Source organism: Crassostrea angulata, chromosome 8 (genome assembly GCF_025612915.1).
Source record: "Crassostrea angulata isolate pt1a10 chromosome 8, ASM2561291v2, whole genome shotgun sequence".
Classification (NCBI taxonomy): domain Eukaryota; kingdom Metazoa; phylum Mollusca; class Bivalvia; order Ostreida; family Ostreidae; genus Magallana; species Magallana angulata.
In genome coordinates, this window is record NC_069118.1 from 38561933 (window position 1) to 38576435 (window position 14503).

The 14503-nt window shown below is 33.5% G+C and overlaps 1 protein-coding gene across 4 annotated transcripts in view; it reads right to left on the reverse strand.

Annotated features, from left to right (window-relative positions):
• The window catches only part of LOC128159546 (sulfate transporter-like), a 29828-nt gene continuing 15325 nt past the window's right edge, over nt 1–14503 (reverse strand). For all 4 annotated transcript variants that reach the window (XM_052822656.1, XM_052822659.1, XM_052822655.1 and 1 more), the window contains exons 7-18: nt 13730–13812; nt 12907–13054; nt 12462–12575; nt 5104–5181; nt 4641–4736; nt 4301–4407; nt 3898–3967; nt 3414–3599; nt 2902–3057; nt 2684–2738; nt 2348–2463; nt 1–1932 (exon numbers count right to left, since the gene is read on the reverse strand). In XM_052822656.1, the coding sequence (XP_052678616.1) occupies nt 1840–1932; nt 2348–2463; nt 2684–2738; nt 2902–3057; nt 3414–3599; nt 3898–3967; nt 4301–4407; nt 4641–4736; nt 5104–5181; nt 12462–12575; nt 12907–13054; nt 13730–13812 (1302 nt within the window). In that variant the 3' untranslated portion in view covers nt 1–1839. The remainder of the gene's footprint in view (nt 1933–2347; nt 2464–2683; nt 2739–2901; nt 3058–3413; nt 3600–3897; nt 3968–4300; nt 4408–4640; nt 4737–5103; nt 5182–12461; nt 12576–12906; nt 13055–13729; nt 13813–14503) is intronic.

The window sequence follows — 14503 nt, forward strand, 5'->3', positions numbered from 1 at the left end:
TATCGTATGAACAACCTTTATTTACAAAAATAAATAGCTGTTGGACAGATGATGTAACGTACCATATTATACAATATTGTACAGTATAACAAAATCTGAAAAGTCAATTTTCAGATAAATAAACATGCTTTAGAAAATGAATAACTTCAATAAGCGTTCTCAGCCATTCTATTTGAATTCATATAATTCAAATTAATGAATTCAAATTTTAAGACATAACACAAAGGGGGAAGATTACTAAAGATGAAATCTACTGACATCAAAATAGATTTTAAAGCCCTGGTATAATCATAACTCTGCCACAATAAGTGGCTTTTAATCCAGTAAATCAAATGGGTTTATTTTTTACCATATATTACATATTATAATAATTATCATTTTCATTCCAATCTGTATGGCTACAGAATAACATTAAATAGGGGCTTCCTTATAAATCACAGTCATATAATAATGAAAATTTATCATTTTTGACTAAAGTCTGAATTCTAATATGAATATGAAAGATTTCCAAATCCTTTTCACATACAAGGACATGTACAAGTCAAACAACATGTCAATTGTCATCAATAAAAGCATATCATACTCTTGGAACCAATTTCAATCCTACAAACACTTTGCATTACTTTTGAAATCACATATAGAACTGACATACACATGTTTGTTTATCAGTAAAACCAATGACAGTATATACATGTATATATATTATTATTTATGTAAAATACATACCAACTCAAATAATACATGTACAAATAAATAAATAATTTTGTATCGACAGAAAAAGAACTTTTATAATTTAAAAACATTTTTGTCCATAGGTTTATCTTTTTTTTTTACAGTATGGTGTATAAACATTCAGGAATTCAACATGTATAACTTATACTCAGCAAAAGTGGATAGACTCAAAGTAAATAAAACCATAAAAATTTTAAACATATTAGGTTCATCTGCTTGACAGGGTTACATAAAGATGTTAGATCTTGGGTTTTTTCCCCTCTTTTGTGTCACAGTTGCCTATTAAAAATAAATATGTTAAAACAACTATATAATATTCAACAAAATACATTTGAATATTACACTGTAGATAAACTATGAACATGATGAAAATGAAATTTCATAATGATCATTTGAAAACTTTAATAGCTGAGGTTCTTTAAAATATGATGCATACTAATATATATATATAATACTGTTTATCCCGAAAATATTATTTCTACTGTACCTCTTGCATATCCCAAAATAAATATAAATTGACAAATATTAACCTATGGTATTCTATTACAAAAATAAACTACATGTATTGAAAACTCTCCACTGATTTTTTTCTTAAACGACAAAATCAGCAAACATTTTTTTTTTCAAATAAGGACTCCGAGCTATTTTTAGAGTGGTTCAAAAGGAATGAGATGACATATACATGTATAAAATAAAATACATACTATTCTGATGATTATAATTACATTTGTACATGTATATCATTCTGATGATTATAATTACATGTACATCACTCTAAATATAGAACATACTCTCTAAGTGCATTTGTACCCTCAGTTTTAAACCAAACTAAATTCCATTATTTAAAATCAGATAAGAACCACACAAAAAATCTAATTGAATTTGTTCCCCTTTTCATTAAAAGGAACACTGAAATTTTTCGGGCATGATATTTTCATGCGAATGCATATCATTATTACAATACACGTGCGCCAATCATGTTTTGTTTCCGCCATATCTTTAAATTGGAACTTTTCTGGTTTCCTGGATATGTTTTCGATGTAGAGTCTATTTTGAACTCCTGAGAAACTGCAGAGGGAAGAGCTCGGAGAAGGTGTTTTATTTCTATCACGATTTGACGTCTGTGGATTCTGTCGTCCCGTTCACAGATCGTACAACGATCTCAGTGGAGCCATCTACTGGTGAATCCGAGTCACTCTCCTACATAGTAAAAATAATTTAATATTAAACAATAAACTGCACATAGATCATTGAACTATGATTAAAATAGATTGCAAAAAGGAATACTTCATTTGGAGCAGACTTGATATTGGTTCAATATGAAATACATTATCATCTAATATCCATGTAACATTCATGTACTAACTGAAACTTATAGTAGTAAAACATTGCTCAGTTAAATAGTTTAATAAACAGTTTTTTTAATGTGATCTCGGTTTGCATGACACATAACTTTCATCAAGTATGAAAAACGCATGAAACAAATTTACAATGCAGGATGGCTAGTCATTAAAATGTCAATGTGTGTTTTCAAAGTCTAGAAGAAAACTAATTTTTGCTTGGTATTTGACAATAATTTAACTTTTCAAGAATAGGTCAGTTTTGGTTCACTTACAGAATTGGAAATTTGATGCTGAGTATGTAAGACAGCGTCATGTATAGACACGAACAAATTGTCCCTGTTCAGGCAGCTGAAGAAACCAGTCTTCTCAAGCATTTCACGGATACCAGCTGCCAAAACGAAAAATTATTAAGATTTTTTAAAAATAAGAGCGAGAAAATATGCAATAAACAACAAGAGGCTCATAGATTTTATATGGTCACCCGAGTGTAATGCAATATTTAACTTATGAAAAGTCAATAAATGTATAGCATTTGCATTAACATACAATTAAATGGAAAGAAGTCCCTACACTGCCTTTATTGTAATACTGGTAGCAGATAAAATTACCTTTACAAAATGCTAGGTGAATCTTGATGTTTACTTCCCTGAAGTCATTAACAACCTGTAGAAATATAAAATCAACATATTCATGTAATTACACAGAAAATTCTCATGAAAGTTGATAAACCACAGTCCAAATCTTTTCTACACATTCCCCTCGCCCCCCCCCCCCCCCCCCACCCAAACCCCACTTTACTCTACATGTAAACAACAGTGGTACTTACTGATGTTAAAGCTTTAACCCCCATGGAGTCGATAAAACTCCACGTGGAGCAGTCTAAGATAATCGTGTCGATGCCCACATCGGGAACCTCCACTGTAGGGCAGAATTCCGTGATGTCATCGTTCGTCACTCGTAGCTCCACCTCATTTGTAGTGTTCTAAAAATACATTCATCTCATTTGAGGAAAATAAGGAAAACACATAGCTACATCTATGAACATTTCATTTTAGATCATTTGTAATTATCATATCTATATATAGGCGAAAAGAAAAATGAATTCCACATTAAGAGGCAAACTCTGAGGCTTTTCCAGGACACATCTTTCTTGGCAAAAAAAGTCACACATGCAGTAAAACATAGAGATAGGGAATGCATTTATATAATGAATTCAAACATTCAGTGAGTTTATCTTCATTTATTGTTGTTTTAAACCACATTAGGAATTTACTGCATACAAGAAATTACACTCACAGCAAATTTAATTGTTAATTAAAAGTAATTCTAACTACTGACCTGGAATGTTATCTTTTCAAAGTTGGCTTTCTCCTTCCGGATTTTGTTTTCTGCCGCTTCAATGTCTTGCTTCACGTGACGGGGGTTGCACGTGTACTTAAACAACATGTTCTTGAAGTGTTCCACACTCACAAAAAATATAGCGTTCTCAAATCGGAATATCTTTACCCTGGGGATTTCTACTGCCTGTAATCAAGAGCAAAGAAATGTTAACACTTGATTAATTTTTTAACTAAAAATGGTTATTTGATCATTTGATGAATGTTAATGCACTTCTAAATCAGTGAAATCTATATGTTACAATCCATATGATTAGAAATATTTTGTGGTCATATCAAAAAGTATCCTTAGTTTAATGGCTAATAAGATTTTAACAATGATGCAATTAGATTTGAAATATCTTTCATTTGAAAAAAATTTTGAATTGAATTCACAATGTATTATACAACTACAGCTATATTTTCTGTCACTGTAGGGTGATTACCTCTTTGTAAACGGATACATCACGATAAATGTCCGTTCCTGGCATCTGTCCAAGAACGCACACATAAGGCCTGCAAAATCAATGGCACTCTCTTTCAATTTCAGAACAGACCATAATGCACTTAATGATAAATTACAACTACTTTTGATCATAATAATTAAAAATTTATAACATTATTACAATAATAAAATACTGACATGAATGCATACATGTAGTACATATAAATACACATAATACATTAAAAAAAATGTTCATGTACTTCTTAAAATAAATGAATGAATATCAATGTATTTTTTCCCCATCTTTATTGAAATATATTTCTGAATTCAAATCTAAAACTTGTTAATGTACATGTATTAAAAAAATTTTAGTAGTATTTTGTTTCGGAATAATAATTAAATACCTTTGCACTCTGTACACAATGGTGAAAATGGCGACAACAACTCCGAACAACAAACCGAGATCAACATCTAATATCACAGTGGCGAGGAAAGACAGGATCCAAATCAACTAATAAAAACAAAATATTTACATTTTATAATTTTATACATGTATATCATTGGTCATATAATCTCATAAACAGTAAAAACAAAATTTTAGTTAATTTAAAATGTGCTTATGGGTAATCAAAGTATGATTTTCCTTAACAAAATTAATTTCAAAGTAAGGGACATAACTATGACATGTATAACTTAGCAGATACATATATTTGTGCAATTTCTTAAACAGACATGCAATCTTACGAAGTCAATCTTGGACAGTTTCCAGAGTTTGGGAAGTTCCAGGAATTGTCGGAACATCCCTTTCAAGGCAACAATAATAATAGCAGCTAGAACACACTGAAAAGAAAAGAACAAATCAATTATGTCACCATCTGAATTCAAATCTACCAGAAAAATAATTTTAGCAGATTGCTCAAACTATTGGATGGCATTTTGTATGTAGATACTGTAGATTCCTTATTTTATGCAAGTACTTAATTCCGCGAATCAACTGTTTTATGTCAAATCGTAAAAATATAAAACCGTATACACTGAAATTTTTATTATACTTTCAAATAGTTAAAATCTGCCAGAAAAATTAAAGCAAGATTTTGAAATCCACAAGATGTGCTTCTTGCGATTTTACATAAATATCAATTCCTCGCGTCTAATAAGGAATCTACAATATCAACACAGGAAGTTTTCTCCCCGCGTTGTTCCTCACCTTAGGAAGAGTTTTGAAGTACGGCCCCAGAACCAGGAGGACCAGCAGTAGGAGGGCACTGGATACCAGACCAGTCAACTGTAAAACACATTAATTCATCACTACTAAACTTTCTCATCTACACTGCATATTCATGCATTGTCTCTTAGTTTTTTTCCTTGTACATTCATAATATACATATATATATACAGTAACTTGATCCCAAGGGTCAGATCTTGCTCTGTTGCCAGGTGTGGATCATCAAATCAATTGAGACATGAAGCTCTGTGTCTCATTTGAGTTGGTGATTCCCGCCTTGTAACAAGACGTGATCCGGTCTTTTGGATCAATTTAATTACTGCAAGTTATAATGATAAATTATATACCCCTTTTAAAAGATTTAATTACAGAATTCTTAATCAATTGTATGACATTTAGTTATTCAACCAATCTCTTGTTCAACGAATTATGGGTAACTTTTTAAAAATGTTCTACAATACAGAAGTTATTTAATGTGGACTATGTCATCAGTTTTACAAAGTGGTGATATGGATTTAGAAACCCAAAGTGTGGTAATCCAGAAAATTGGATCACACTCTGTAAAATTTATAGTACATGTACCAAGAAAGAAAAAAATTAGAAGTACCATGAAAGGAAAAATTGATGGGTATACACATATAGTAAATTTGAATGTTGCATTTGTATTCATTATCTGACACGTATATTTCATTCTGGCCTTGTCACAGCCAATTTTATCTTATGTGAAATTCATGTGAAAAGAGCCTAATGTGTAGCTTAATTCATGTGAAATTCAAACAATTTATCAATATGTGAGGCACTGTTGTTAAAACTTAAAAACAAATTACAGTTTTTCCATTAAACATGATTTCCCACAACAACACAAAATTCCATGTGAATTTCAATCACTTTTTAATATCAGGTACTACTGTTTGGCCATACTGTGACCTTGTTGAGTACTAACTGTTAGTATAACAAATTAGTCATGAAACAACTTTGATACCTATATTTTGCATAATTGTATTTTTTTAATGCAAAGTGACAGAATGAACTTTATGACCTGACAAAATTAAATACTTTTGTAAACACGGCCAGATTATATTGTGCTGTAGTTGTGTCCTAAATGATGTTATGCAACCAGGTGCAGGATGTGGGCACAGTAAAATACAAATTCAGAATCTATAAACAAGTTGTCATCAAGTATCATAATTGGCGACCCCAAGTCCATGTCGATAGCTCTGGTACTATATAATTAGTCATGTATTGCATGTTTTATATAACCTTTGTAACCTTTAAAAAACATGTATTTTGGTATGTTTGTACATATGACATTTCAATATGGCCCATAAACCATGTCTCATAACCATGCGGGAGGCTCCCAACCCGCATCCCTCGATTCTATGATGGACAGTTTTGACAGATTTGTTACTGAATTTAGAATTAAAATATAACTTCGGAATTTAAGCGCTAAATGCACACTCGTGATCATCACAGGTGGACAGAACCAATCAACTGTTAGTCATAAGTGAAAAGTTATATAAACCCCTGTAAAATGATGTTAGACAGATTCTTGATTTAGATTGTTATTATATTGTGACAGTTCAGATCACTTGCGGAATTGAGCTGACTTGTGCTGCTATAATTGAGTTTGAAACTTTGTTAAACTATACGATCATGTTGTGAAAAAAACTGCTTCATTAAAACTGCTTCGAAAAACTGTCATGGTTTCTTCAACTGATGTTTAGTCCAAAGCCTTACATCAACTTTCTTGGTGCCATGACCAGGATCGCTGCAGAGTTATAAGGAAAAGTGAGAACAACAAACAAAGTAGGAACCATTTCTATACGTCTCTTGTAACTATCTCAAAATAATTAAACAACTTTGTCTAGCAACCAAAATGGCTACAAGTGATGGGTATGATAAAGATGAATTTAAAAAACAAATGGAACAATTAGAGCAACAGTTTTCGCGTATGAGTATAGAAGACAAAGGGCAAAGAATAAGTCAAAAAAAAAACAGAGAAAGAAAACATTACAATAGATTTTGGGAAAACAAAAATAATAAAAACACATCATGAAAGTAAGCCGTATGAATCTCGATGCAGGGTCCCAGATAAAAATGATCATGATAAAGATTTGTTCATTGGTCCAGTTAAAGCTATGACAGCCACACTCTCTGTGCCCCTATCTTCTGTGATAAATCTTTTTGAAGGAGACTCTAGAAAATTCCAACAATGGATAAAAGAAGTCGAACAGTTTGGTGCAATTATTATGGATGATCAGCAGTATAAACATGAAAGTGATCGAGGCGTAGAGTCAGGATCAGATGAGACCTTTGAGTCAGAACAATGTGAAAATAGTGGTCAAGAATATGAGATATCCCTGAATGTCCCAAGTGTACACTTAGATGAAGATATGGAAATTGATGAGAAAGCCCCTAAAGTAGGTCTATGCTTAAAACCAAACCCTGTAAACTGCTTGGGACAATCCCTAAGCCTCGTAAAGAAAATAATAAACAGGAGTATGTGTTGGCTATAATGAAGGAATGAAAATAATAAACTAAACAAATATTAGCCCGCTGCAGATCTTGAAAATGCTATATTGCAAGCTTTAAAATAGGTATGACAGGATAGTTCCTTTGACATTTGATCAGATTATATTTGAATACTTAATATAAACATATACTAGTATTCTGAATACATGATCTGACGACTAAGTACAGACACTATAAAACAGAAGTTTCATGATTCCTGACAAACTAAAAGATATTAAAGTCTTCCCTATGAATTACTGCACTTATGGCAGAATTGCCAGTAACTAATATGTGTCCCATGGAATCATCATCTTGGGTTTTGTGTGCTTTGACTTTGGCAGAAAAAAATAACGTTCAGAACTTAGGACTTTGTATTTAGAAACCTGAAACTAATAAAAAGTTGGGGAGGTTTATGCCTTGGTGGTTGCTGGTCAGGTTGTCAAACAAGAGGCCCAGGGGCCACATCGCTCACCTGAGCAAAAATTGCCTTAATTCTGATCAAATTAGCATTACAGTATCAAAATATCTTGATTGACAACTGAGTACAGTAGATCTTGCTAAAAAAAATTTTTATCAACCTTTTATTTTTTGGTAAATACCAAGCCCCTTTTGTTGTTATACCTGTAAGAAGATTTGTCTCTATTCCTATATACCCCCCCCCCTCCCCCCATTTCATGGCCCCATTTTTCTCTAGGGAATCATGGTTTCATCAGACTTAAATCTGCATAACCTTTGCTTTCACACTAAGTACTGAGTTTTGAACCGAACACTTTCCCAGAATAGTTTTAAAGATTTTCTCTTCATATTCCTATGTAAAAATTCAAACCGCCATCACGGTCCCGCCCTACCACTAGGGACTGTGATTTTGCAAACTTGAATTTACACTACCCGAGGATGCCTCTACACAAGTTTAAACCCTTTCTGGCCAAAAATTCTTTAAAAAGAAGATTTTTAAAGATTTTCTCTATATATTCCTAAGTAAAAGTTCATCCCCCATTGTGGCCTCACCCTACCCCTGGACTATTATTTAAACAAACTTGAATCTATACGATCTGGGGATGCTTCCACTCAAATTTGGGCTTTCCTGGCCTAATAATTTTGAGAAGAAGACTTTTAAAGATTTTCTCTATCTATAAAAATTCATCCCCCATTGTGACCCCGCCCTACCCCCAGGGACCATGATTTGAACAAACTTGAATCTACACTTCCTAAGGATGGTTACATGCCAATTTGAGATTTCTTGGCCAAATATTTTTGAGAAGAAGATTTTTAAAAGATTTTCTCAATATATTCCTATGTAAAACTTGATCTCCCAATTGTGGCCCCACCCTACCCCCGGGGATCATGATTTGAACAAACTTGAATCTACACTACCTGAGGATGCTTTCATTTCAATTTGAACTTTTCTGGCCTAATAGTTTTTGAGAAGATTTTTAAAGATTTTCTCTATATATTCTTATGTAAAACATGATCCCCCTATTGTGGCCCCACCCTACCCCCGGGAACCATGATTTGAACAAACTTGAATCTACACTATCTGAGGATGCTTCCACTCAAATTTGAGCTTTCCTGGCCTAATAGTTTTTGAGAAGACTTTGGCTCAGGTGAGCTAAAAAAGGTTAAGTTTACAATGCAATAAGTTGTTAAAGTTGGTTTCTGGAAGAAGAGACTTTGAACATTTTCTTAATAAATATTGAATTTTTTTTTTAGTTTTTTAATCTTTAGTTTTTAAGATCTGTGTACAAACATAGAATTGTGAGCAAATCTCTGTATCTTGCTTATAATTCGAAGCTTAACACTCAAATATGGTTAGTAAATAGAAATTGTAAACAATTATATAAAACACAAGAAACATGCACTATAACAAATAAAGAACACAATTTATTTTTTCGAAATGAATCATATATATACATGCACATGTATATACCTACATATTTCCGACAGCGATATCAAACTCTATTTAAACTGAATAAACTCGAGAAAATGCCGAGCATCTCAACAAAACCTATTGCATTAATATACCATTACGCAAAATATAATGCCGAATTACCGATAGTATGAATTGTATTTCAGTACTTTTTTGATACATCAGATTTTGCTTAATTTGCGAAGGTAAACAGTTAACTGTTTGATTTACCGAAGTCTCTGTTTGATTTGATACGTAAAAATCACGAAATACAGACGATAGTTCCCAGGTTACAAAGCATAAATAATGAAAACGAAACGAAAATCAGAACAAGCTAACACCAACGTCATGTGTGAAAACTGTCAACGCATTGAAATATTTAGCCTCAATTTACTTCACAAAATCGGCACAAATACATTTTGCATGTTTCAAAACTCTCCCTTCATTCGCGAACTGTTGCACAACAAGCAAATTCATCATAGTCAGATCGACCCTTTTTCGTATAATGTCATGGCTGCTTTAAACAAAGAACCTCGTTTTAGATGTATGGAATACGAGTCTTGGTAAAATGGGTACGCAAACCTGGGCCGTGGCAAAATAAAAGCCGGGGCAGATCGGCAATCGTCAATTCCAAATACGCATTATTTTGCAGCAATATTTACAGCAAATACAAATATACTGGTCCATCAAATATCCTGAAATTTTAATGAGATTGGCAGATTAATAACTGCCAATCTTTTGTTTTGCCCAGGCCAAGTCTTGTCTACCCATTTTACCGAATGCCGAATCCGAAGCTATTAAACTGATTGAAACACGCCTTTCCTTTATTATTATTTTCGTAATAACTCAGATTTGAAACATAATTAGACCTTAATTTTTGCAATTTATATTTTCCTTCCCATAAGGATAATTTATGCTAAACAACGTTGAATTGGAATCAGTAGTACTTGAGAAGAAGATTTTTTAAAATGCACCCCCTTTTTTTTACAGTTTCAAGGTTTTCTCCGCTTTGAATACAGTTCTGACTTTTATTTCTGCAATTTAAATTCGCCCTCCCATAAGGATGCTTTGTGCCAAATTTGGTTGAAATTGGATAAGCGGTTTTAGAGAAGAAGTTCAAAATGTAAAAAGTTTACAGACGGACAGACAGACGGACGGACAGACGGACGGACGGACGGACGGACGGACGACGGACAAAAAGTGATCAGAATAGCTCACTTGAGCTTTCAGCTCAGGTGAGCTAAAAAAGGGTAGTGACAGAGAAAAGAAAGGTTCCTCCAAAGATGTTTCGTACTGTTCTGTGAATCCAGAGATGTGAAACTCTAGTGAAACAATTGAACTTAATTCAATACTGGAAGTCATTCCAATTCTAAAGAAACACCAGCGCAGCGGAAAATTAGAAACTCGTAAAATGGTTCATAGCACAGGAGAAATGTCTACTGAATCAGCAGAACAGTTACTTGGAAAGAGGAAAGACAAAGAATCTCAATGGGCAAAATACAGTGACAGAAGTACTATAGACCGAATCCTGAGCTAGCATTTAGGTACCTGGAAGAAAAGGCCGCCGCAGTGTCTTTAAAACAGAGGAATACAGGAGATGTTGCGCGAGAAATCGTCTCGCCATATACGCCAACACTTTCTCCGCAAGTGTCGATGATGCACGACTAATCAGGCCGCAAGGAAGTTGTTTTCCTTGTGAACAACTGAATTTTGTAAAAGGTGTTAAAGGTGAAATGACATTGTGTGTTTTATCTTGTGCTGAATTTAAAGTTTGTCTTTTGTGATTCACTCTGGAGACTTTTAGGAAGGAACTGATAGACTACCGAGGAAAAAAGAAGGTATACTGACTTACTAACCCTATAAAGACTTGAGACATATATACCTTTACTCTGTGAACTTGAGGCATGCTTTGACTATATAACCACAATATGTATTATGTTTATACTCTAATATGCTTATAATCCTGGCCTGCCTTGCTTGTAATTGCTTCTAATGATGATGGATCACAATTGTATTAAACTTTGATTATATCATCCTGGTCATTATTGTCAAACCTTAATCATTTATTATTTATTGTTTTCATGAATGTGATGCTATATAAAACTCAATCTGTATGATCTCATGTGTATACTCTGGTCACAGATTTCCTCTTTTTAAGTGATTGATGTTTTGCTTAAATTTTGTTCCAAGCTGGAATTGGAAACATGTCACTTGGTGCTACTTCTTAACAAAGATGTTCTGACTGGTGTGTCACTAGGAAGTTCATCTGACTTAAGGGAGACCAAGGTCGCTTTCCTACTACGAGCACTAGACTGGAGAAACCTCCCTTCGGAATATTTCTTTTGTTTGGGGAACGTATGTAACCAGATAGCCATACTGTGACCTTGATGAGTACTAAATGTTTGCATGACAAATTTCATGAAATAACTTTGACACCTATATTTTGTGCAACTGTTGTTTTAATGCAAAGTGACAGAATGAGCTTTGTGACCTGACAATGGTTTTGTTAGCACAGCCAGGTTATATTGTGCAGTAGTTATTATTGTCCTGAGTAATGTTACACATCGAGGCGCAGGATGCAGGCACAGTAAAATACAACTTGAGAATCTATAAACAAGTTGTCATCAAGCATCATATTTGGCGACCCTGTGTCTGCATTGAAAGCTCTGGTACTGTATAATTAGTCATGTAATGCATGTATACATGTATTCATTTGTATTGCTGTGAATAAAACTGTTTAGTGAAACTACTTTGGACTTGGTGGTTGCTTCAGCTGGATATAAAAGGTAAGTAAGTCTTATAGCCTTACAATATCAATATTTACTGAGATTAAGGCATGTTTAATGTACATGGAAAGTTGAAAATAATTTGACATTTTTCATGATATTTAATGTAAGTGACCTTTAACCCCTGACCTACTGACCTGTGTGACCCCTCCCACGTGTTCCTGGATGAGACTCCTCGACAGGGAAGCAGAGGTTGCGAAGGAAGAGAAGAAAGAGCTGCCCATGTTGGTGATAGCATAGGCAAACAACTCCTGTACAGGAAAAAAGGGTGCATGTTTTAGAGAAAACAATCACATGTACCTACAGCATTTAAAAAAAAATTGTATATTAAAACCTGTCTTCATTAACTTGTAATAAAGTAACAATTACTCAAAGTGTGTAAAAAAAAAATCCCATAGATTGTAAAAACTAAAATGTAATTTTTTGGTGACAAAAATTTCTTGATATAATATTTTAAAGAGCTTTTAAACTTCAATAATAAAAAGACCTTTAAAGCAATAAATAAATTTTTTTCTTTAAAATATTGCCAAATAGGGTCTGTTATAATCAGAGGTTGTCTCTGTTTGACATCATGTATTTTACCTGGTTGGAGTCAATTTCGTATCCATGTTTCCTGGCTAGGATTTTGCCCATTGACACAGATATAGCGAACACAACAATAGACAAAGCGAAGGCGTCACTGAGGACATCGGGCATGAGAGAGAAGTTTGGCACAGTGGGGACTGGAAGTCTGAAAACAAAAAACACTGTACAGTTAAACAGGTCCCTATCTCCCGCCATTTTTATAATCATGATTTATTTTTTAATTTGTATTTTTGCTATTTTCGTCATCAATTTTTGATCGCAAACAATACAATTAACACACAAAAAACATTTAAACAAGCCCTTATCTCCAGCCAATTTCACAACCATGATTTATTTTTTCCTGCTATTTTCATCATCAATTTTTGATTGCGAATAATACATACAACACACAGAAAATTTTGTCCCTTATTTTGTACATGTTGTCATGTTCTATAGGAAACTTTTGAAATGGCACAGGACATTACACGCAGAAGGAACTCCCCTGCATTAATCTGTCCAACTTCTACTCAATTTTCATGCCTGAGCACAGTAGAATCGATTATAAATCAATATAATATCCCTTATCATAAGAATGACCTTGTAGTTGTAAATATAAAACTTAAACTTTATAAATTATGTCCCATTCACATTGATCGTTACAGCTGACAGTTGAAACAGCACCAAATTACCAAATATGAGATATTTTCTACTGTTATGAAGATTCACATAAGAGTGCTGATAGATTATAAACAATAACTGTCACAATACCATCCCCCCCCCCCCCAACACACCAATCACTGACCATCCCTTCCCCCCTTTGACATTAAGTTATATTTCTTACCCTGTAGGAATATCACCAACAATCTTGACACCGTATTTGCTTTCAATGTTAATGAAATAGGCTATCACAGTTCCTAGGACAACCTGGAATAGATCAACACATCAGTAAAACTCATGTCAGCTGTTGGTGGCCGTGGAGATCATGTCATTTTGCCTGCTGTGAAAAAGACTCGACTGATATCACTTCTATCATACATTGAGTACATTGAGTTCTGTTCATCCCACTAAATTGTCTTCTATCCAGAAGATTTAGCATAAACTTTTGAGTAATTCTAATCAGAAATAATTCCAACCACAAATATATGTATTACACTACAATTACATTGTGAAAAAAAAAATGCTTTGGAGAAATTTTACAGCACTGCAAGGAGTAAATACAAATTAAGTATAAATATCAAATAATTACAGCACTTTGAGGTGACTAATGTTTACAGTTTATAAACATGTATCTATACTTACAGCGATGAGTTCTATACAGGTGTACTTACAGCGATGAGTTCTATACAGGTGTACTTACAGCAATGAGTTCTATACAGGTATACTTACAGCGATGAGTTCTATACAGGTGTACTTACAGCAATGAATTCTATACAGGTGTACTTACAGCAATGAGTTCTATACAGGTATACTTACAGCGATGAGTTCTATACAGGTGTACTTACAGCAATGAATTCTATACAGGTGTACTTACAGCAATGAGTTCTATACAGGTATACTTACAGCGATGAGTTCTATACAGGTATACTTACAGCGATGAGTTCTATACAGGTGTACT